The 26,107-nt window shown below is 37.4% G+C and overlaps 1 protein-coding gene across 2 annotated transcripts; it reads right to left on the reverse strand.

Annotated features, from left to right (window-relative positions):
- Positions 1-4,961: 4,961 nt before the first annotated feature.
- Positions 4,962-26,107, reverse strand: CFAP418 (cilia and flagella associated protein 418; the record flags this gene model as incomplete). Of its 2 annotated transcripts, XM_079722578.1 has the most annotated exons (6): positions 4,962-5,115; positions 9,223-9,318; positions 17,176-17,241; positions 17,769-17,833; positions 21,180-21,267; positions 25,941-26,107. In XM_079722578.1, 6 exons carry the CDS (start codon positions 26,105-26,107, stop codon positions 4,962-4,964), a joined length of 636 nt encoding a protein of 211 aa, XP_079578704.1. The 2 variants fall into 2 exon arrangements, with proteins under 2 accessions (XP_079578704.1, XP_079578705.1); XM_079722579.1 differs by lacking the exon at positions 9,223-9,318.

The raw sequence follows: 26,107 nt of genomic DNA on the forward strand, positions 1-26,107 counted from the left end.
TGCAATCTAATTTCCAAGATGAATATACAATAAGCACACAGATAATTATAATACAAGGCATTATATGAGAAATAGAAAGTTTGAGAGCAGATGGGAGGGGGAGAAATCACACCTTTAGGCTGGGGTGAGGTAATCAAGAATGTGCAACAGTCCTCAACCTTTTTGGTCACAAGACCCTTTTACTGTCTTAAAAATGACTGCAAACCCCAAAGAGCTTGTTTTTTGTGATTATATCTATTGATATTTATCATATTAGAAATTAAAACTGAAAACATGAAAAACTATTTAATTAACTTAAATCCACTGCAAATCACTTGTTCGAATCACTACTAGTCTCATCAGTAAAGTCTCATGCTCAGATTGGTAGATACGAGTTTTCCAAAATTCTAATTTTTGCTTGAAGACTTACATTTTATCATTGGCAACAAATACTAACCAGTAATTTTCCTGGAGGTGACTCACTTTGTTAATTTTTGAGAAAACATATGCTAAATACGTCTGAATACCCATAGTTTGTCAGTTGTTCTTTCAAGCAAAAGTGAATTCCATGAAAAAAGTGGTTTGTTCAGCTCACAGATTGCACAAGTGCTTTTTGTGTACTCCCCATTTAGTCACACAGAATATTTAAAAGATATGCTTTATTAATCTTACTGCCTTTATGAAGGACATTAAGTGAAACTGACTTTTTCTATTGCAAGTGCATGGTGCCACTGCTTTGAATCGTAAGGTGCCAGTAGTTTTACCTACTATTTGCACCACGAGTATAAATGTCAATAAAGTGAAAACGTGAAAAAGCACTAACGTCTTAGTGTTATGAACATAGGTTTGACCTTGTGCGCCTCCTGAAAGACTCCTGGGGACTTCTCTGAGAGTGGACAACACTCTGAGAACCACTAGTGTACAAGACACAGGCTTTGAAAAAATGAGTCAGATTTTGATAGAATAAGATGCGGGAGGGCAGGAACGTTACGACAGTAAGATGTGAAGTATATCTAAGGAACAGTGGGTGGGCTGTAGGTCTAGTTGGAAGAGGAGGGAAGGAGAGGCAGAAGAAGCCAAAAAGATACTGTGAAAAGCCTGGAAGGTCTTTGTGAAGATCATCTAGGCTGAAACCAGACAGAAGAAGAGGCTAGGGTGAGCAGGTGTTTTTGAAAGTTCTTTCAACTTATATAAAAATAAAGCTAGACATGCTTATATTTACTAGTTATAAAATAAAAGTGACAGCAGAGCTACCTTTCTCATATGGAATATTTAGGGAATGAATAAACAAACATGTGGTGAAACGCTTTCCTATAAGAAACATGCTGCACCAATTAATTTAGATAGTATTACTTTTAGGAAGAAGAATGAGAATTTATTAAGCACTTATTCTGAACTAAAAATTATACTGTTATATTATTTTCACATATTATATGATTTAATCCTTACAACAAGCTTACAAGAGAGGTATCACCACTCATACAGATGAGGCAAAGGAAGCCTCAAAAGTTTAGTAACTTTCCTCAGGACATGACTTTCAACTCTGATTTTGTAACACTTCATATTGTCACCCATTATCTTTGGGGAAAGTCTGAAAACAAATTTAATTATCAACCATATGTATATCTATATATTCCATGCAATATTTTTAAATAGGGCACATTTTGGTGTCACAAACCCAAATAAATGTGATACAATGTAAAATCTCTAAAGAGACTGTATATTTTGAATTTTTTCTTTCCTTCCAGAATTACCTTAAACAATATGTAAAGCTGATTACTAGCTGGTATCAGCTGATAGAGGTTTTGTTAAAACCTAACACCTGAAAAAAAAAAATCAACATTTGAGTTACTGTTGAGCCTCATCACAATACTTACTGGATTCAAGAACTTTTTCCCACTACATTAAAAAATATCAGATGAGTAAGGAGCGAAAACAATTAAAAACCATAGTTTGATGCCATCTTCTTTGGCCCAAGAAAAGAAGAGTGTTAAGTGTACTGACATCATCATACAGGTCTGGATGCACACCACCATATCAACATGGCTCCTTCCTGCACTTGGACCTGTTCTTTTAGTTACTACACTCTCTTACACGTGCATGTGCACACATACACACTTACACACACAAAAACTTATGGCATGCTTCTCTTCCCCAATGCAAATAAATAAATTCTTTGTTCAACTGGATGGTTGGAAATATTTTGTTGGTATTTTAAAGGAAATTATCAAAATAATATCAAATTAATCCCCAAATGAATATTTTATTATAAAACAAAAAAATACACCTAAATACATAGTAAAGCTACTTATTATTTATTCATTTCTAGGCAAGATAAGTGTCTGAGAGTACAATGCAGTTCAAATAAAGTAGCTACCTGGCTTGATAAAAAATAGATACTCATTAAAGGTAGAAAATTATTATGAATATTGAAAATAAATATACAAAACATCTTGAAAGTTTTACAGACTTTGCACTTAAAAATTATAGTTGATTAGAAACTATACTGTTCTACATTGATACTAAAATAGCTGCATTTTGGCTTAAATTACAACTGGTAATAATCTATCCATTTGTATATAAACATAATATTCTTTCTACATTTTTGATTAAAAATTATACAATATTAAAAAGCTTATAAAGTAAATTGCCAACAAAAATGTGAACTCATTTATACATTTCTGACATTAGGGAACTAAAATATTATAATTATTATGTTATGGAATGCCAAACATGGGCAACATATCTAAGTTATAGAAGGGTTATGAAGAAATAATTAAAGAGGAAAAAAATTTCAAATCCATAATTTAGTAAATTTGCTCATTAAAATTAAAAAAAAAATCACCATTATGAGTAAATATGCCAAATACCATGAGGTCCTGAATGTGGACCTTGTTGTTCTGCTATTTTTTGAAATAGGCGACTTCAACCCAAATCCCCGTTTCCTTTTTTTTTCTTTAAAAGGATCAATTTTTTAAAAAAATGTATGTATGTATGTATTTATTTATTTGACTGCTTTGGGTCTTCGTTGCTGCATGCGGGCTTTTTCTAGTTGCGGCGAGCAGGGGCTACTCTTCATTGAGGTGTGCAGGCTTCTCATTGCGGTGGCTTCTCTTGTTGCAGAGCACGGGTTCTAGGCATGCGTGCTTCAGTAGTTGTGGCAGGCAGGCTCAGTAGTTATGGCTCGCGGGCTCTAGAATGCAGGCTCAGTAGTTGTGGGACACAGGCTTAGTTGCTCCATGGCATGTGGGATCTTCCCGGACCAGGGCTCAAACCCATGTCCCCTGCATTGGCAGGCGGATTCTTAACCACTGTGCCACCAGGGAAGTCCCCCACTATGTTTCCGATACAATTACACTGAGATAAAATTTTAGGGGTTAAAAAATTTTTATTGAAAGATAAGATTGGTAAACATATTCTTAATACAAAAATGTGAGCATCTGCCACAATGAGATTTATCCTGTTGGAATACTAGACTTACTGGAGCAAGTGATACACATATGCAAATGTGTCACGGTTAGGGGAAGGAGTTTAATGACCAGATCTTTCTTTGCTTGAGTAAAATGGCTGGAACAGATTCAGTATAAGACTACGCAGATCATAACTTTGCTTCAGTTCCTTCCTTTCAGCAAGCCTGTGTCATGCATTTGAACAATATATTAGACACATGCGGTAAAGAGCTTCTGGCAAATTGGAATCTCTTGATGGGGCGGCGAGCTGGTAATTTTGAGGTAACCGATCTTCTGAATGTGCTGCTACTGTAGGGCTCCTCAAGTCTTAGTCATATTAAGAAGGAGCCCAACAGGTTACCTGTTGGTTCAGCTATGCTTTCTTTTTTCATGTACTCACCAATAAATAGTATATCAACCTGATCCTACCAGAAAAATCAACAGCCTGCCCGAGAAGATATTTTACTTGCTGCTCTCTTTACTTAATGGAGTTTTAGGGCATTAAAGGCAAGAAGGTACTTGGAAAATCCAAAAATTACCTGTCTGTATTAGGATCTTTCCTTGTACTTTTAGGTACATCAAAAAACCCCACTTTTTTTTTTTTTTTTTTTTTTTTTTTGCGTTACGGGGGCCTCTCAATGTTGTGGCCTCTCCCATTGCGGAGCACAGGCTCCGGACGCGCAGGCTCAGCGGCCATGGCTCACGGGCCCAGCCGCTCCGCGGCATGTGGGATCTTCCCAGACCGGGGCACGAACCCGCGTCCCCTGCATCGGCAGGCGGACTAGCAACCACTGCGCCACCAGGGAAGCCCCCAAAACCCCACTTTTATATAGAAATGAATACTTGCTAAAAGAGCAAACTAGTAACTTCTGATATCTAAATGAACAAAAGGAGGAGAAATAAGCTAAAACTGGTAATATATGCTTACTACTGTGCATAGTATTGCTTTGAATTGGTGGAGTTAGATCAGATACAGGCAGTGTTTTCACCTACAATATACCTATACTCCCGAAAATCCTTTAATTAGCCACTGATCACATGGTTTCTGACATGTCTAAATTATGATCTTTGCTAACAACAGATTTGACTGGAAGAGGTGATGTGTACACCCCTCAATGACCTCTCTGCAGGGCCAGCTTTATCCCCTTTAACTGCTATAACGAGGAATGTTTATGCTAAGTATATTAGCAGTCAGTAGTACTGCAGTTGCTACTGAATGGCTATACATTTGTATGAAACTCCACAATTAAATTTCTATTTAACAGGGGACAGGCTAGCAAAGAAGTATTTGGATAACCTGTTACCTTACTTACTAAGTGAAATGTCCATATACCAAAAAGGAGTAATTCCAAAATGTTAAAGCACATTATCTTCCCAAGTCCATTTGGTCTTTAAAAATTTGTCCAGCCATTAAATGCAATTTCCTGTCTTTTCCAAAGGGCATGATACTATGTACCTTTACCTAAATGTTGTGACAATTAACAGAGACTGTTCTCATGGATGTATTTGTCTGAATGTGGAAAGTCTGCCTTCTTAGTGTTTACCGCAAACCCAGCGAAGGTGATGATCCGTCTGAAGGTCAATCAGTTCTTCAATAGTTCTCCAGCTGCACTGGCAGGCGTATGCCCGTGTTCCTTTCTTCTTTACCAACTTTGTTTTTAATTTGTGGAATTCTGGCATATTGTTCCTATTAGTAAAATAAGAAGGTTTTAGCACAGTAGCTGTGTTCAGTGCTTAATGACTTAAAAAAAAAAAAGAAATTCTAACTGCTTTATTTTCCTATCTTCACAACATCCAAACGCTAAACTACCTGGTGCTCTCACATGAAAAACAGAAGATACATTTTGGTGTTCTCTTTCTGAGGATTTCAATGTTTTTAAATGGCAATCCTCTAGGTTTATTAAGGCTGTTGTAGAACACAGTGACCTAAAGAGAAGAATTATTGATCTGTCTTATAAGAGATTACATGATATAAGAATAGAGTGAAAGATGCTGGTTCATCTCCTACTTCAAATACTCACCTGTGCCATATTTTATTTTATTTTATTATTTTAATTAATTAATTTATTTTTAAATTATTTATTTATTTTTGCTGTGTTGGGTCTTCGTTTCTGTGAGAGGGCTTTCTCTAGCTGTGGCAAGCGGGGGCCACTCTTCATCGGGTTGCGCAGGCCTCTCACTATCGCGGCCTCTCGTGTTGCGGAGCACAGGCTCCAGACGCGCAGCCTCAGTAGTTGTGGCTCACGGGCCTAGTTGCTCTGCGGCACGTGGGATCCTCCCGGACCAGGGCTCGAACCCGTGTACCCTGCATTAGCAGGCAGACTCTCAACCACTGCGCCACCAGGGAAGCCCAATATTTTAAAAGCCTGCAGTGTGGAGGGGCTTCCCTGGTGGCGCAGTGGTTGAGAGTCCGCCTGCCGATGCAGAGGACACGGGTTCGTGCCCTGGTCCGGGAAGATCCCACATGCTGCAGAGCGGCTGGGCCCGTGAGCCATGGCCGCTGAGCCTGCGCGTCTGGAGCTGTGCTCCGCAACGGGAGAAGCCACAACAGTGAGAAGCCTGCGTACAGCAAAAAAAAAAAAAAAAAGCCTGCAGTGTGGCAAATGGAGGGCATATAAGAGGTATAAAGATAACAGGCTTCTGATGGGTTAACTATAGAAATTTTTCATTAATAGAGAAAAAGTGCTTGTTATTTCTATGTGTTGAATTCATATTATATCTCATTTGTTTCAATGATCTGCTTATTTACGTATACTACCAGAAACAAAACAAATGCCTATCCTGAAATAAATGTCAGTAATTTTTTTTTTTTGCGGTACTCGGGCCTCTCACTGTTGTGGCCTCTCCCGTTGCGGAGCACAGGTTCCGGACGCGCAGGCTCAGCGGCCATCGCTCACGGGCCCAACCGCTCCGCGGCAATGTCAGTAATTTTAACATAATTAAATCTATGCGCAGAACTCATGAAAATGATAACCATCTGACTTGATGCTATTATAAAAAAGACTGCAGAGTTAAATTTAATTAATAGAAAATCAATTATAATTTTCATAATCCATGTACTGAATTTATGTAAATATTCCATGACAAAAGAAAATGAAAAAATTCAAAGTGAAATGATGAAAAAATACATAGTGAAATGATGAAATACAGTATAAGTATTTAAAAAAAAAGAAATACACTGTTAACTGTTACTTGTTGATGTCACTGCAACAGAAAGCAGGAAACAAAGTGCCCTCTGGTGGCCAATGGGCACCACATTCGGTGCTGCACAAAATTCAGGCACAGTTTAGGTTAGACCCTAACAAAACCTAAGAGATTTTCCAGGCCAACTGTCTGACTTCAGGAAACTGAGGCTTTGACCAGCTGAACAACTTAGCTAAGGTTACAGTGAGATAGGGGAAGAACTGAATAAGTTTTACTGCAAAGAAAAAAGCCGAACAAAACTAAATGTGTTTAATGAAAACTAAATGGCTAAATGAAGGACTGTCCTTTATTCAGTCTGCAATATATTTTGACAAACTTAACATGTGACACTTGAGTGAATACTTACAGATTTCAGGAATAGGAATCATAAAAGCCAAGGAACTATCAATAATTAATACATTTAAGTAGTGCATATTTTAAAAGCTGAGAAAGAAAATTTCACTATTTCCCATAAAGCAAACACAGTTTAATAGAAAAATAAGAGCATTTTATTTAGCTATTATGGCAGGATGGTCAAGTACAGCTTATACTTCTTTTAGAAAGTTCTAGAACTTGTCAAAGCTAGGATACACTTATTGCCCTCAAGTGTTTCATCTCCCCTCTACTTTCAAGCAGATCACATCTTCATTCACAAATCAGGCAGTGAGATGTGAAAAGGCCTCCATTTCCTAGCTTTCCCCTTAAACACATCAGTATATGACCTCTTTCCACCCAGGCACAGAGGCAGCCTCTTCCTACCCAAGGCCCACTTTCCATCAGCACTCTAGACCCCAAAGCCTCCAGGACCTTGTTACTCACATAACCTTTCCTTCTCTTGTCTTCCCCACCCCCCCACAATATAAACATCAAAGCATCTCCTACCTTTTTAAAAAAATATTTATTTATTTATTTATTTTTGGCTGTGTCAGGTCTTAGCTGCAGCACGTGGGATCTTTCGTTGTGGAATGCAGGCTCTTTGCTGTGGTGCGCGGGCTTCTCTCTGGTTGTGGCACATGGGCCCCAGAGCGTGTGGGCTCTGTAGTTGCGGCACGTGGGCTCTCTAGTTGCGGCATGCGGGCTCTCTAGTTGCAGCACGTGGGCTTAGTTGCCCTGCGGCATGTGGGATCTCAGTTCCCTGACCAGAGATCGAACCAGCGTCCCCTGCATTGCAAGACTGATTCTTAACCACTGGACCAACCGTTAAGGGAACCACTGGACCAGGGAAGTCCCAGCATCTCCTATCTTAACTAAATGATCCCTTAACTCTGCATTCACTGACAGGCTTCCAAGTCACCTTTCTGGGTAATACCATCCAGTTTCATGGTTTCATCTACCACTTTACAGTCTACATTTCTTATCTGAGCTTCAGAGCCCTAAAGAGTACGTACGGGCTCTTGACCTGGGATTTTGGGACCACACTAGGCTTTATTTGGGTTGGGTACTAAGAAATCTCTCAAATTGTAATTTTTCTATGTATCTGCATATTTGAATTTTTCTGTGCGTATGTTGAGAGGATTCAGATTTTCAGAACAGTTCTTGATGTGAAAAGTTTAAAAACTCTTACATTAACACTAGAGGAGACTCCTAGAGATTTACATGAGAATGGATGCCAGAGAGGTGTGAAGAAAGCCTCTCACTGTTTTCTTTATGCTACTGAAGAGTGCTGTAATAATTCTGATGACTTGTATCTGAAAATATAGTCTTTGCTTAGGCACAGGTTTGGGGGGCCAAAAATGCATGATATATGTACTTTACTAATTTTTAGCCCTTATTTTTTATTTGAAAATGTGAATGTATAGTTCAAATACATTTTTATAACTTAAAAACATTAGGTATTCACTGAGTATTTAAGGATGTACAAATTACAAAAATATGAGTAAGACAGTATCCCAACCACAAGGAGGGAGGCAGACATATACCAACCTAAGATATTTTCAGTCTTTTATTACAGTAAGTGCTATAACCGGTACAACGTGCTGTGGACACACGGGAGAGGATGAGTTTACTTCCAAGTTGAGAGAGTGGTAAGGGAATCATAGAAGATGAGCAATGAACCATACCCTGAGGGACAGGTAGGGTTTAGGTAGATAAAATGGTGGGAAGGTAGCCCAAGAGGTAGAGAGTTTATACAAAGTCATAGGGAATGGGAGCATTGTTTTGATGTAGCTAAAACCTTGCAAAGGTGAAAAGTATACCATGGAAAGACAAACAAAGCTGGGTGATAGATAGGTGGGGACTGGATTATGGAAGGTCTTGAATGTCATGCTAAGGAATTTGGACATTATTCTGTAAGCAGAAGGGTTTTGGGCAAGAGGATGGCATACTCAGAGTTATGCTTTAATTCTCAGCAAGTGAAGGGTGGTCTGGAAGAAGAGACTGTACACAGGAAAGTCAGTGAGGAGGCTACTTCTGAACTCCTGTCCAGAAGTAACATGTCCTTAACTAGGCTGACAGCAGACAGATGGAAAGGAGGAGATGATGCGAAAAATATCAAAGAGGGGGAGGCCACACAATGTGGCCAAGGCCACCAAGAGGCATTACTGCACAGTAAGAAATATAAAGTTGTATATTCAGTACATTTTTCACAGAGTGAAGTTCTTTAGAAACATACCTGAAAAACAGGTAATCACATGATTTGTCCCACCCATAGTCATTGTAGCTTACTACCCAGAAATCACAGGCTATGCAACGCAGATGGTCACACGCTCTGTTCAGAGAAAAAGAACTGTACGTTAGAAATTACTGGTAAGTTTAAATATGAAAATATGCTGATTTATTCACAGACTATACCACATATTACAGATTACTGAATAAACAACAGAAAAGTAAAGATAAATCTGAGTATAAATTTTTATACTATTGGTCTGATTACCTATTTGAACTTTCAGGTTAAATTTCTGCACAAACCTACCTATTTTACTAAGATCTTGCATACTGATACATATATGCACACATGTATATTTACATTTATAAAAGAAAAAAAATGGATGTGTAGATCTTTTAGTTCAATGGTTTTCAAATTTGTCTGAGGCAGATCTTCACTTAAGCTACCTTCTTTACCTGTTGTTTCCCTTCCTAATGAAAATTTCAGGATGCCTCTATCACAGAATTTGCCACATTGTATTGAAATGCTGGGACAATATCTTATTTGTTTCTGTTTCCCCACTACTTGGCATTAATGTATTCATTCACTCACTTAAAAAATATTTACTGAAAGACTACTATGTGCTGGTGAGATTCTGTCCTCAAACATCTTAGATTCTAATTCGAGAAGAAATACTCATAAATTACGTAGCACGTTAGAAGGTAAAAAGTGCTTTAAATGAAATAAAAAGTAGAGTCGATAAAATTGGAAGTACTGGGAGGAAGTGTGTTATAATTTTAAATACAATAGTCTGCATAGGCTTCACTGGTAAGGTATATCTAAGCAGTTTCTTTAAGTGGAGTGGTAGTTGGTACAGGAAGTGGGGTTAAGAGAAGGTTATATTTAAGAAGGAAAAAGAGCAGGTTTGTGTACTGATGGCAAAGATGCAGTGAAGGGAAAAATGCTGCTGATGAGAGAGGGTAGAACTGCTAGAACGATACTCAGCACATAACAGGTACTCAGTGACAACCTGAGGAACCGAAATGCCAAGCAAATCTCAAAATTCATATAGTACGTAGTAACTTCAGGAGTAAAATGATAATATATGGTAAGAATTATGAACTGCTGCTGCAAACCATTTGATTTGTATAATAATTGTGATTTAAAGAAAACTTCTCCATTGTTTGAAGTATTTTAAAACTAGAATCAATATAGATACATTTGATCATCTAAAAATTAAAAGGAAATAACAAGTTTTTAAAATACCAAAAACAAAGTGAAAAGACCAATAATAGAGTGAAAGAAAACATTTTCAACACATAGTCAAATACTTATACTGATAAAGAGTGCTTACAAATGACAAAAAAGAAAAAAAACCTAAAAATATAATTCTGTGTCACTAATATAGGTAGCATAGATTAGTAGTTAAAGAGTGTAGATAAGATTGCCTGCGTTCAAATGTTGATTCCCTAGCTGTGTAACTATAGTCAAGTAACTTAACTTCTCCGTGACTCAGTTTCCCTATCTGTAAAATGGGGATAATAATGCACACCTCATAGAAGAATTATGAGGAGCTAACCAAGTTAATATTGATAAAGTGCTCATGACAGTGCCTGGCATATAGCATTTATTAAAAAGTTAAAATACTACATAAATAACTAAAATTTCAAGCAACCATGAAATATATATTTAAACCAACTAAGTCAGCAAAAATTAGCACTCTGAGACATTTCTGGTGGGTATGTGAACTGCTATAACCTTTTGGCATTATTTTAAGATTAAAATTATACCTAGCTGCTGCACTAGCAATCCCATTTTGGGGACTATATTACATATAAATAAAAGCACCAGAGTATAGGCGTGTGTCTCAAGAATAATTTCTACTGCAGTGCTGTTGAAGTGGCAAAAAACAGGATACCACCTGGATAGCTATCGAAGAGGGAAAAGACTGAATAACATTTGTACTATGGAATATTAGGTAGTTGATAAAAGAGTTAATTAGATTTAACTACTGACATAGAGGTGCACAAGGCAAGGTACACAATAACATATATAACATGATCCTGTTTTTGTAAAACTTACCCCGCAAATTTTCCTGTATATGTGTTTATAATAAGTTTGTAAGAACATGGAGAAAAATGTGGAAGGTAATATACCATGCAGCTATCACTGGTTGCCTCAGGAGGGGTGGGAATGGAGAGGAAGGAAGGAGAGTACTATCTTTCTCCTTATACATTTTGACTTTTTATTTTTTTCAAAAAGCATATAATACTTCTGCAATTAAAAAATAAAATAAAATCCATCATTATATATTTTTTCACTTATTTCCCTCTAAAACTCAGATAACTTAACTTCAGAATTGCAAATATATTTTGGCCTGAAAGTTTCTTTGAGAATAAATGCTTTGTATTTCTAAAAACATTAATCACAACAATAATTAAACACTTAAAATCTTAAGTTTCATAAACAATTCCGTATTTCCTTTTAAACTGTTAGCAATTTATGAAGTTGAATTTGTACATATGGAAATTCAACACAATTACATTTGTACACATTTTAACTTGGATTTTGAATGTACAAGTCAGGAAATGCAAAATGATGGTTCCCAAAGCTGCTATAACTTGCTTTCTTATGCATATGTATTTATTACATGATTGCACAGAGTGCTAACTTTAATGCCTTAATACATATGTGAATTTTGGCTGAATTACTGCTGTTGTGGGAACTATAATTTAGAATTTCCTGACATTTTGTATGTGTAAAATTTCAACCATAATGTTAAATACAGCTTTTTAATTTACAATTTAGGAGTTTATTCAAATCTATTCACACTACCACATTTTCCTACAAACACTGTCCTCTGAGAAAAATAAAACTAACTTGCAGCTAAGAAATCATTCTGCTGCTATGATTCACTCTATTAGACCATTATTATACCAGTCTATGGAATAATCCAGGCTTGCAAGTAGTTTAAAAAATAACAACGAGAGTAAAATTCAATTTGGCTTGAAAATAACACCTTGGTTTCATCTATATCTTATTAATGCCACCACGCTTTGCTACTGCTCTTTCTCCTTTACACCAAGTGGGTAAAAGATTCAAATCTTTACACTCTAAAATCATTCGAGATTACTCTCAAACCAGAGCTTTATCCAAAAACCAAACAAACATAACACATGAAAAATAGGCAGAACAGACTCGATTTCCTTTATGCCCTAGGCATGTAAATCAGTGCTTATTTTCAGGGCTTAAATATATTTTTCTTTTATAACTATATATAAAAGAATATCTAACATAAAGTCACGGTTCCAATGAAAGATAAATTGTCAGGTCTTTCCTCTAAAATCTGAGTAAATACAAACATGGAAGTGTCATCAACAGCTCTGTCCTTTTATCGGGCTAGTAAGTAAAATCTTTACTATTTTAAAGATGTTAGTGGTGGGAATGTCCCAAATATAGCCCAATATAGTCTTCTGCACAGACCCTGGTTCTCAGTCAAAATCCTATCAGATCTACACAGTGGACTGGGGAGTCTTGCTGTTTGGGCAGCTGGAAAACAACAGCTGCAATAGCAAAAGCGGCTTCCCTGTTACATACATTATACAAGCGTCTGCAAATTGGTATACTAGAAGGCATAATGGACTAGGCATCAAGTTACACGTCTGAGTCCTTGCCTTGGGCAAGGCACAGGGCTTGGGAGTCATTCTTGACAACTTTCTCTCTTGCCTCCAACAGCCATTTAATCACTGAATTCTGTCAATTCTATATTCTAAATATCTCAAGTGTGACCCTTTTTGCCTACAGCCACCGCCACCACTTAGGTCACAGCTGCCATCCCTGTCTCTTTCCTGGACCACCGGTACCTACTGCCTGTTGACTGGTCTCCCTGTGTTCTCTCCTGTCTTGTCTCTCCAACTTCCATTCCATTTTCCATTCTGGAACCAAAATTTCTTTCTTTAGAAACACAAATATGATTTTGTCACCCCTATCTGCTTAAAAAAAAAACCCCAAACAACCCAATGGCTTCCACTGCTATAGGACATATTTCTCTAAAATCCTCCAGGGGACCCCAAACCAAACGTCCCCTGACTACCTCTCCAGCCCCACCAGGAGCCATTCTTTCCCCCACTCACTACATTCCAGCTCACCTGGCTGCTCTCTGTTCCTCCCACACCCCTGGCTCCTTCCAGCTCGGGGATCGTGTAACATGGTGGGTCCTCTGGCTCCAACGCTCCCCTGTCTTTGCTTAATTCCTACTTATTTATCATATCATAGTCTGATTAAACGTTATTTGCTCAGGAAAGCACTCCCTAACACTTCATATTAGTTAGGATGCCAATTATCTATGCTTATAGTATTCTGTACTTACCCTTCACATTACATATTATGTGGAAATTAAATAGTTATTTGTGGAATTAAAGTCTCTTTCCTCATCTAGACTGAAAGCTCACTGAGGGCAGGGAAGTGTCTATTTATTTGTTCACCACAATGTGTTCACTCAAAACCTAGGACTTAGCAAGGACATGATGAATTAATACGTGTTTAATGAATGTAACATCAGTGCCTCAATTTCCTCATTTATAAAACGGGGTTAAAAATTCTTGCTCTGTCTGCATCTTGGTTTTTCCCTGTGAAGCAGGTGAACCAATACACATATACTTACAAAAAAGTGCTCTGGACAGTATAAAGTACTTCACACATATAATATTTTACATGCACATGAATATGTATGTGCTTATCTTTCTTTTTTTTTTTTTTTTTTTTTTGTGGTACGCGGGCCTCTCACTGTTGTGGCCTCTCCCGTTGCGGAGCACAGGCTCCGGATGCGCAGGCTCAGCAGCCATGACTCACGGGCCCAGCCGCTCCGCGGCATATGGGATCCTCCCAGACCGGGGCACGAACCCGTATCCCCTGCATCGGCAGGCGGACTCTCAACCACTGCGCCACCAGGGAGGCCCTGTGCTTATCTTTCTGTGTGTGATGATCTATGTCATGAAGAAGGTGGTCAATGATTAGTATCTTTGTGATGGGTGAAGAAAAAAAGATCTGTGAATATAAACATTTACCTGTGCATATATATATGCAAATTGTATGTGTTTTCCCTTCTTGTCACTGTGCAAAAGGTAGGAATGGGGTCGAAAGATTGTGGCATTCTCATGGATCAATGTTATATAATAGACATACATTGAAATTCCATCTGGAACGAGATTCTTCTCTGCTAGAACTAAATCAAAGTACATGTAAAAAATACTACATAAAAGAAAATCTTAATAAAATATTTACTCTTGGAAGTAAACCAGAACACATAGAGATATTTCCTAAGATAAAATGGAAAAGTAGTAGAATATAGGATTCTTGCAGCTGAGGTGTAACACAATGAGAAGGCAGCACAAACAGATGAGAAAGACCCACAAACAACTACAAACAACTGTACCTATAGTAGCTAGCTGACCTGCAACATGGGTGCAATTTTAATGTATTATTTCATTTAATCCTTACAATAACTCAGTTTCTTCACCCATAAAAACTAAAGTATTTATGGGTGAGGATACTGAGGTTTTGTAAGATTATATCCCTTCTCAAGGCTTCACAGCTTGTAACAGGCAGAGTGAATATCTGAACTTAGGTATTCTGTCATCAGAGCCCTTTTTCTTCATGCCCTGGGTATAATCATTTGTTTCTTTATCAGTTTCTCTACTGGCCAGTGTTTTATCTTTTTTGGCATCTAGTACCTAGGACATAGAGGGCATTCAATGAATATTTAAAAAAAGAAAAGGAAAAGGAAGTTCAAACAGAATGACAAAACGAGTCTACAGTAAGTGAATTAAGCAGGTAAAACAGTGGGGACATGCATTAGAAAGGAGTGTCATTCTAGACAGGGAATAAGTGTAAAAATACTCAGAGGCAGAAAAATATAAGTGGAAAGTAGAAGGATAACAAGTGTTCTAGTGGAAGTAGAGTATCTAGCCCAGGCTTTAACCGGAGGTGAAAGAACTAAAAAGAGAAGAGGAAGAACAACAACCTGGTAAAGCAAACAATGAGTTTAGAGTTAATACGAGACAGATGGCAGCTCTCATTTTCCTTCTGAACAGGGGAGAGGTGCTCAAAATGTTATGTTAGGTATATTTTCTTTAATGCTCTATGTGGGTGAGACTACAGAAGATGGAAGTGGATGGTAACTAGGAAACGTTTGCCGTATAGCTCAAGGATGACTTGAGGGAAGCCTGGATTCAAGACAGAGTGGTCTGGAAATGACTGAGACAAATCCAACTGGGTAGACACAGTAAGTCAGGATTGATAAGCAACCAGACTGTATTCTTCTCTAAGGGCAGTATGTGTCTCTAATCCTTTGAATAGACAGTCCTCATCGCACGACGATTCAGGTGCTATCAACTCTTTTATTTACAGCCTTCACAGCAGGCATCACCCCTGTGGGCTGCTATAGCCTGTCTGCTGCCTGGTGTTCCTGGTCCAGGCTGCCCCAGATTCTCAGTTTCCCTCTGGTCCTATAGCCCTTTTTTTCCAGGCCTCCTAGGATCTAGGCCAGCTCTACCACAACCCTCCAACAATGTCCTTTTGGATCCCACTTCCATTATTCAATATAACGGTTATCTCTCCTGAAACGTGATCAGAATGTAATCATATAGCTCAGTCTTTTATTTCTTTTATCAGAAAATGAAGAAGTGCTTTAGAAATAACTAGACAAAATATAATAATCTAGTTAAGTAGGCCTCTATAAAAATAGAACCAAACTTAACAGGACATTAAAATGATTTGCTGAACTACTTACGATAGACAAGACATGGAAACAACCTAAATGTCCATAGACAGATGAATGGATAAAGAAGATGTGGTACATATATACAATGGAATGCTACTCAGCCATAATAAAGAATGAAATAATGTCATTTTCAGCAACATGGATGGGCCTAGAGATTATCATACCAAGTGAAGTAAGTCAGAAAGAGAAAAACAAATACCATATGATATCACTTATATGTGGAATCTAAAATACAACACAAATGAACTTATCTACAAAACAGAAATAGACTTACAGACATAGAGAACAGACTTTTGGTTGCCAAGGGGGAGGTGGGTGGGGGAGGGATGGCTTGGGAATTTGGGATTAGCAGACACAAACTATCATATATAAAATGGATAAACAATAAGGTCCTACTGTAGAGCATATGGAACTATATTCAGTATCCTGTGATAAACCATAATAGAAAATAATATGAAAAAGAATGTATATATATGTATAACTGAATCACTTTGCTGTACAGTAGAAATTAACACAACACTGTAAATCAACTATATTTCAATTAAAAAAAATTGCTGAAAATCGACCTGTTTCTCCACTTTACAACAATGACAATGGAATAGGCTAGGAGTCTGAGGCTGATAGGGGCTTGGGGTAGGTAGCATCATGACCATAAGATTGCCCTGAAAGAGGTACTGAGTGAGATACTGGGTGAAAGGAGGGTTGGGGAAGAGACAACAAAAGGAGGTTTTCTCCTTTTGAAATATGTAAAATCAAGAGACTATTCTTAAGAACTCCTTGGGTACTACAGACCCACAGCTTCTCATGCTGACTGGCCAAGGCAGTGTGGGTGACACGTCATATAGTTCATCTGTCCTACTCACTGGTTTTCACTGCCTGCAAGGAAAAATGGCAAGACAGAAGCTCAACTCCTGGTGTCTTGTGGAAACCAAGCTGGGATGGAAGTGATCCAGGCACTTCAACTGGATCTTAAAGAAGGGTGTCAACACAATGAACAACACATACCCAACACCACAGTTTTTAACAGCTATCACCCAAGAATAATAAACATTTCAGTAAAGTGTTCTTAGACTGGCTAACAAAATATACCTTTTATTATGACACAGACCCTTGCCAAGATGATAAGAACTATGTTTTAACAGGGTTATCAATTTGGAAAAAACCAATTAAGAAAGTATAACATATTTCTGACATCTTACCTCTGTGAAGTATTTGTCCCAATCCCACATGGAACTGTGCTTCCACCAAGGTATACTGGGCTGCAGCTGGACATGTTCAACAGATGGGAGAAAAATAAAATTAAAACATAAAAGAAACATGAGAAGTTAATTTGGCCTCATTGACTCTATATTCTTGTAATCAAATTGTATATTTTCCTGAGCAAGCCAACTATTTCAAGGAAGAGGTATTTATTTCAGGGTCAGTGTGTTATTGGATAAAACCTGTATATTCAGGAACACTCAAGGAGTTAAAATGAGTCACAGAAAAATGTGTTTGCCAAATAATGTAAGGGACAAAGTAAATACTGAAGAATATAACAGAACGTTAATTTTGAGAAACCATTCATACTTTTTTTTAATGCAGCAGAAAGTTATTTACAATAGCAATAACCTCCCATTCAAGTTCCTTTACACTAAGGAGTCACAGACAATAAGAACACTGAAAATGCTGCTGTTGGTCTGTCTCCTGAAAGCCGACCAGTGCTTTGTTGCTCAATGTTGTTAAACGGTAACAAAATCTACTAGACCATGCTCACCAGTGTGTGTAATTCACCAAAGCAATCCCAACTTACCTCTTACCAAGGCCTTGAATGGAAGCTCTGACAGATGTGTTACCTGAAGATTTAGATTTTAATTTCTGTTAAAAAAACAAAACAATAAAAGGCCAAGGGTAACTTAGAGAATTGTAACATGAAAACTAATATTCTTTATTTTATAACAAGAATATTTTTAAAATGCCTTAAAATTTCCTATGATTTTAAAGTTTCTGAAATGAAAACAAGGATCAAAACCCTTTAAAGGCAAAAGGGAAGTAGACCTCCCTGAGGAATTTACGAATTACTCTGCTAACGTTTAGTCTAGAAAATTGATATACTGCCATTATTAGCATGCTAAGATTTAGAGTCACTTTATAACTCTTCAGTTAATACTAGAGTTCAATGATTTAATATGAAGGAGCTGCTATTTAAAACTTCATCCTGGAAAAATTCAATTGAGTAAAAAAAACCTCAGACTCATTTTAAAGGCTGTGAATGGTACTCACCTGAACTAAAAATAAACTAACCAAACTCCTGGGTAACTTCAGGAATATTACTTTTGATCAAATGGAATGGTATCAACCATTAGATGTTCAAGGAAAATGTAGAGCTACCTAGTCACAACCATACAGTAGTTCCTATGTGGTTACATAACATCATCATTAGCAAGCATTTATTAAGTGTTAACTGGTATAAGGTACCAAACAACATGGCCGACCACATACTAGGACCACCGCCAAGGAAAGGAAGTAGGATGGAGAAAAGGCAATTTAAACTATGCAGAGACATGTCATCATTTTACCTAGTAGGTGAGGAAATTTAATGGAGGCAAAAATACTTTACTGTTTCTCTTAACTCTTTTATTTGTTGAATAAAACTGATGTTAAACAGAACTGGAAACATTTTTGGTGCATAGCTGAAAAGTAATAATGTGCCTAAGTCTCTTTTTGTCTTTGGGAGCATGTTCCATGTGCCATCCAGGCTGTATTTACAACTCAAAGCTGGCACACTGGGACATGTGCTGTTGTTTCTGGGCTTTCTCGTGTGAGTCTGAGAGTGGTTAACGAACAAAACAACCTGCAACTGATATAATATTGTAAATCAACTATACTTCAATTAAGAAAAAAAAGAAACACAACAGAATGGGTGAGCAATGGAGGAGGGAGCAATACTCTCAAGAGCATGATCTGGCCTCTGAGGACAAGGTGGGCATGGACTGGCAATTCACAGACACTTCTTTTCCTCATCCAATCAGCGTTTTACATTGATCTGCTTTCCTCCAGAAGTTTACTTGGGTTGCTTTCTCCCCTGCAGGCTGGATAACTGGATATAATAACTAACTTCAAAAAGGGAGCATACAGAAGAAGTGCATAAAAGCTTATATCTTCATGATTATAAGAGCTATTTTTATTTCAAATTAGTATATCTTCTCTAATACTTCTTTAGAGAAATATTTCCTTCTCTTTCTGAAATGCCTCGAACTGAAGAGAGAGTGCCTCACACACAGATACATATCCTGTAGTGCTTAATAAATAATGAATTGCTCAGATGATCAATGAATAACATCATGTAGTTTTTTTCCTACCACTAATTGAATTAGTATTGCTATTCAGCATTTATGATGCATTCTGTTCACAGAGTATCCAACACCATTGCTATTGTGTTGACATGTTATTCAGCTAGGCCATCAGCTTATTAATTTACCACAGATGAACTGAAAATGTTAAATTTAGAGAAATTAAGATTTTTTAAACTTGGTTTTATTTTTATTCTTTTTTTAAAAATTGAAGTATAATTGACCTACAACACTATGTTAGTTTCAGGTGTACAACATACTGATTTGGTATTTCTATACATTACAAAATGATCACCACAAAAAGTCTAGTCATCATACAGAGCTATTACAGTATTATTGACTATATCCCTCATGCTGTACATTTCATCTCTGTGACTCATGTATTTTGTAACTGGAAGTTTGTACATCCCTCATGTATTTTACTCATCTCTCCCACTCCTCTCCCCTCTGGCACAGAGAAATACAAAGCTTAAGATCTATACAAGTCACTTGAATTTTAGTCTGACAAAAAAAGAAGTGGCCCATATCCATAATCTTAACACAATCATTGCCTAGTTATTTTTAGTCCACTGTCTTGCTTTAATCTTCCCTACCTTAAAAACAAACAAGCCAACCCTCTTTGGTATTATATTTATTTCTTAGATTTTTTTCCTTGTGGTCCTTGTAATTTAGACTTCCATTTGGTCTCTTTCTAACAAATATATATATATATATATATGTGTATATAAATAAATCTATAAATCTAACAAATATATTCTGTGCCCACCAAACTGGTAAAAATGAAAGTATATACATTCTCATCACTGCTGGTGAGAAGAATACAAATAAGACAGTTACTTTGGAAAACATTTTGGCAATGGGTAGAAAAGTTGAAGATGAGCACACCTTGTGACTTCCTAGGTTTATATATCCTAGAGAAACTCCTATACATGGGTTAAAAAAAAAGACATACAAAGATATTTGATGAAGCATTGTTTGTAAGAGCAACAACTTGGCATAATCAAAATGTCTAATCACCGGGGATGTAGATAAACTGTGGTGGAGTTATGTAAGGGACTGCTATACATTAGTTAAAACTGTTTATGGCTGCTTACATATGTAATAAAAGTATAAAAGTATGGATGGAAAGGCTAATGGTTACCTTTGGGAAGGAAGGCAGTAGAGTAAGATTTGGAGAGTTCTTAAACTATAATTTTTATTTCTTTAAAAGAAGTCCAGGGAGTTCCTTGGAGATCCAGTGGTTGGGACTCAGTGCTTTCACTGCTGTGGCCTGGGTTCAATCCCCGGTCTGGGAACTAAAATCCCACAAATCACATGGTGTGGCCAAAAAAAAAAAAAAAAAAAAAAATCCAGAGGAGCAAATCTGGCAAAATGTTAAGATACGTTCAGTATGACTAGTAAATATATAGGTGGCTGTTATATTATTTTATGAGCTTTTATAAAGTTGATATAGATATATAAGCATTTAAAAAAATAAAATACTACCAACTTAACTGATTAGTTCATGGGATGAGAGCAACGGCAAAGCATTTGAGATGCTAAGCACATTCCTATAATGAAAGCTGATTTTGGTCTTTTAGAAAAGTATTCTTAGAGTATACAAATAAATACAAGTAACCAACTTCATCTGCAAGTTGACTTTTGTTCAACAGCTTTTCTAATTTCTCAGTCTTTCTGAGAAATAAAAAGCAAAACACAGTTTCTAATTTTTTTCTTATTTAAATCTAAGTGGAATAATTTCTTTAAATAATTGTATTTCTCAGAATTCAAAGGACTATAGATACTTGTGTATTCTAATAAGTTTTCAGACTATTCTAAACATGTCTTGAGATAATGAAAGAATTACTGTACATTTAGAACATTTGACTTACAAAGTGTTTTTTGTCAAAGTTGGGCTCTTCAAATATTTCGTTAATAAGACTGTCAAGATCATGTTCTTTTTTAAATGTTTCTGTTGATCTGAAAAAACAAACAACAAACAAACAAGAAAACAGCTGAAGCTTAAGTGCAGAGAAAGTCAGCCAGCATCAGAAGAGTTTTGTTTAAATAAAGTTCATTACTAGAGTTGATAACAGAAGGACAAATGCGATGTTCTTTTTTTCCTACTATGGACATAGCCTAGGTTTCTTGAGAAAAAGGATGTAGTTCATCAGGTACAAATTCCCACGTGTACTTTTACATACTTAAAATATAACGTTTAAAGTTGTACATTATATATAAGAGAAAGGTGGGTATGCACTTTTCTAAATTACATCAACCATTTTATTTAAGAATACAAAATATGTACAATTATAAGTAGAACCTGAGAATTATAAACAAAGATAATTTTAATATGTCTGATTTTCCCCTAAGGGTTCCATTGTAAGGCAAATAATCATACCTCTTTACTACAGGAGCCAAAGGTTATATAACCAAATGATTAATTACACACATACACACAAAAAAATGATATTTGCTTGACAGAGTATCTCAACTACCTCTTTACCTTCTGCGGGTAAAGCCATCACAGGATTACTAACAAACTGTTACTGCATGGAACTCCTATTTAATAGCTAACATTTACTGAATACTTTACATAGATGAAGATATAGGGACTGAGAGATTCAAAAACTTGCCAAGGTCATATAAATAGTGGGAGGAGAGGCTTGGAATTGAATCTAGGGCAGTCTAGACACCTAACACTAAATGAGATTAACTCTCTTTAGAGTTTACGTTACAGATGCTGTATATCATTATAACTTTATAACTTCATTGGATCATTAAATTATTTGTTTTAAAAGACAGGTTTTTTAGACTAACTCTCTATTTCTAGAAACACATTTGCTCTGAAATTGTTAACATCAGGATTATAGCCCTTCTTTGATACTGCTTAGAGTAAGATAATTAACCTGATGTAAGAAAACGCAGAGGCTACTGCCTAACACTGAATATCTGATTTCATCTATGTCCAGACTTTGCCTCTTCAGTTTTTCCCTAACTTTTACCCTTAATATCTTCCACTGTATACTGGTTTCTTCCCAAGTATGCTAAGTATGCTTTCCTCTTCAAAGAAACATTCCAAAACCCCTCTTGAAGCTGCCACCCTATTTTACTCACTACTGAAGAGTAGTCTATATCCATTATTTCTACTTCCTTACAAGTATATTGGATTTAGCATCAGCTGGTGATCTGGATAAGGGTTTCTTAACCTTAGAAGTACTGACATTTGGGACCAGATAATTCGTTGGTGTGTGTGTGTGTGTGTGTATGTGTGTATCACAGTGAGAGGGGCAGGCTATTGTGCACTGCAGGATGTTTTACAGCATCCCTGCTTCTACCCACTAGATGCCAGTAGCACACCCTTCCCCCGTTGTGACAATCAAAAATGTCAAGACATTGCCAAATGCCCCTTGAGTGGTAAAGTCATCACCTGTTGAGAACTACCCACCTGGTTTAAATTATTTAACCTCTCTGAACCTCAGACATTTTATATGTAAAAAGGAAATCTAGACAACTATTTAAAACTTCTTCCAGGTGTAATATTCCATCTCTGGCCTCTATATCCCTCAACTATAGTGGAACTCCTTTTTTTATAGTCACTACTGCCCAAATCACTACATTCAATGGCCTTTCTCAGTTCCAATTCTCTTTAATCTTTCAGAAGCACCTGACACTTGTGTACCAATTCCTTCAATTTCTTTTGTGACAGCAGGTTGCTAAGATGTCCTCTAGAAATTCTCTCCTCTGGTTTTCATGATGTACTCTCTGGGTTCCCCTCTCTCATGTAATTTCACAATTTCAAGAATCAGATGCATTCAAACTTTACCAGTCTACTCAGTACTGTTAGGGATCCAAACTATCAGCTTCCATAAGATTCTGGTCTGTTATTAGATCACACAATTTCATGATGCCTACGCTTGCCTATGCTTTGCTACAGAAATGGGAAAAAAATGCCATCATTTCATTGAGAAAGCATATAAATTTTAAACGACAGTATACTTTTTGTCTTTTGATGCTATAATACAATAACCTTAGTCAAAGGTTAATAAACATTTATTGGTTCCCTACTTAACTTTGCTTCCTATACTGAATCTTGATTTAAGATATAATTTCTGTCAAAAATAAAATAAATGTAAACACTTGAAACCCACAATTAAATGTGAAACGTATACATAAAAGCTTAAATCTGGATGTACAATGAATGTCCTGGTAGACTTGGAAATATGAACTTGGGCAAGCAACTATTTTTCTAGGTCTTGGTCAGTGAAATGAGCATAATAATAGTATTCACCATGTAGGGATGTGGAGATTAAATGAAATAACACATATAAGACATATAAAAAGGACTCAATAAGTATTGGCTATTATTATAGATATCATCTATGAGATTATGATATTATCTCTAAATATTCCCATCTGTATCATCCTGAACCACTTTATTCTTATTGCAGTTCAACTCACATCAGTCTTTTTTTTTTTTAAAAAAAACTAATAACATATTTCTCTTTATCATTTTGAACTCTTCATCAAGTTGTATATGTTCTGACCATTTATATTAGCAGTGGTTCCTGGTATCCAGATGTGGCATGGTCATTTATTATCTGCAGAGCTATCGTTTTTAAGGGACAATTTTGGTATTTTAACTCTTTTAGAAAAAGAGATACAGGCTATATCACTACACAATTGGCAGGCAGTCTCCTATTAATAAATTCATAATGTAAATCAGTTCCTAACTTTTAGGTATCAATTTTGGCTCAGGACAAAATTTTAATATTTGACATTATATACTACATTTGTTATTAAGTTTAGGGTCTTCGTTACTGGGTTTTTTTTTGCATAATTTACCTTTACAACTACATTGCCAAATGAAGTGAAGGACAACACTTGAATTCAACACATGAATGGCAACAGTACTGGTTTGTTCCAGCTTCTATAAATGTATTATTGAAAAATCTGAGGTACTAAGGTGGGATGGGATGCTACAAGGATTATGGATTTTAGTAGTATAACAACAGGCTACGGAGAGAGGTACAAAAGGACCTGTGCTTGGAGAGGATCCGTCCACCTTAGTAACCCTTTCCATTTTCAGCAGCCTGCTCCAAGACATCCTATCCCTCTGTGCTAGTTCTCCTAAGATGAATAGGCTCTGGAAGGCTCTTTGATAAATTTTCTCCATGCCCCAAAGGAATAAATAAAAAGAACAAAAGAACTTGCAAGGTAACATTGTTGTAGGATAGGAATGGTAGATGTGCTGGGAATGAGTACATAAGAATGTCCAACATTCAAGATAATAATATACAAATTAGTGAGAGTGATATTTGCATAAACAGTCAAATGAGCGTTAGCCCATTCAAAGCAGTCATCTTTTTTGGCCGAGTCCCCACTAGGGATGAACCCATGCCCCCTGCATTGGGAGTTCGGTGTCTTAAACACCGAACCGCCAGGGAAGTCCCCAAAGCAGTCATTTTAGTTGGCTCTACAATTATTGTTTAGAATGCTGCCAAGTACTCGACTAATTTTTAGAACTTCTGTTTCTAAATTTTAGACTCTTTTCAATGTTTTTATCTTCTGAGGGTGAATTTTTATAAACAAATGTCATTAGAGGTAAGTCTTGTAAATTGGGTAGCAATGGTGTTGGGTTCTGACAAATCACACACAGGTGCGCAAAAACAAAACAAAACCCACAGATGCAGCCATAAATGAACAAGATTGACTTTCTTGGGTTGTTCCAAAGCTGCCTCTGTGTAATTCCACAAGCGTCTCCAAGAGATTCAAGCAAGAGTTACTGCAGAGGCTCCCAAGCCATCACTTTGAAGGACAATACTCATTCTGGCCAAAAATTTTGGTTTTTTGGAATTGAGGGGGGAAGTGAGATAAAGAAGAAAGTCCTATTAATGAATAATTACACAGAAAAAAAATGACTGACAAATTTGAAAGATACTTTTTCTGGATCAAAAGCCAAGACTTAAGAAAATTCCCCAAATTTCAATTTGGATGCCCGAGATCCTCTGCTACCCTTAGCTGGGGCCGTGGGGTGAACGAAAGTGGCTGGATTAATAAAGACAGTGTTACAAATAATTAAACCTTTTAATCTTAAATCTAATCTCATTCAATTATCTGAGCTTAAAAAAAAAAATCAACTAACGGTGGAATAGAATGGAATCGTTTTCTCCAACAATTGGCCCAAGAATTGTTCTGCCTTGAGAATGGGGTCCCAAGAGGACCAGAGGCGATAGGGTGAGGTTCTCTGTGCGGGCATCTCAAAGCGGAAAAGATCGCTCACGCAAACGGAGGCCCGGGTCACCGTGACCCCCTCGGGGCTCAAGAGAGACAGCCTAAGCTGCACCCCCCCTCCCCCATCGGAACCCGAGCGAAGCCGCGGGCTCTCAGAGGCGGGGCATCAGCGGGGCCAGTCCTCTGGGGCTTGCTCGGGGGCGGAGTCGGGCCTTGGGAAGAGATGTTAGGATCCTCCAGGCCGGGGAGTTGCAGTGTGTGCGGCCCCGGAAGTGGGGAATTGAGAGTCTGGGCCCTAGCAGGGAGAGGAGCTGGAGGTCGCAGGCGGGGGTACGTTTCTTTGGGTCCGGCGGCGGAGGGCTGGCTTTAGGACCTGAAGCAGGCTTCACCAGAACAGCCCACCCCTCCCGCCTGTTAACCTGAGATTCTCTTTCGCCTCGGCTCGGTTCCGGTCGTTGCTGAGGATGCCACCGCCACCGCCACCGCCTCCGCCTCTGGGCCGTTCGACCATACCCAGTCTCAGAGGGTCTGGTCTGCAAAACTTGGACTCGACCTCATCCAAGAGCTCGTCCAGGTCCTCCGCCAT

This window comes from Hyperoodon ampullatus (genome assembly GCF_949752795.1).
Source record: "Hyperoodon ampullatus genome assembly, chromosome: 17".
Taxonomy (NCBI): Eukaryota; Metazoa; Chordata; class Mammalia; order Artiodactyla; family Ziphiidae; genus Hyperoodon; species Hyperoodon ampullatus.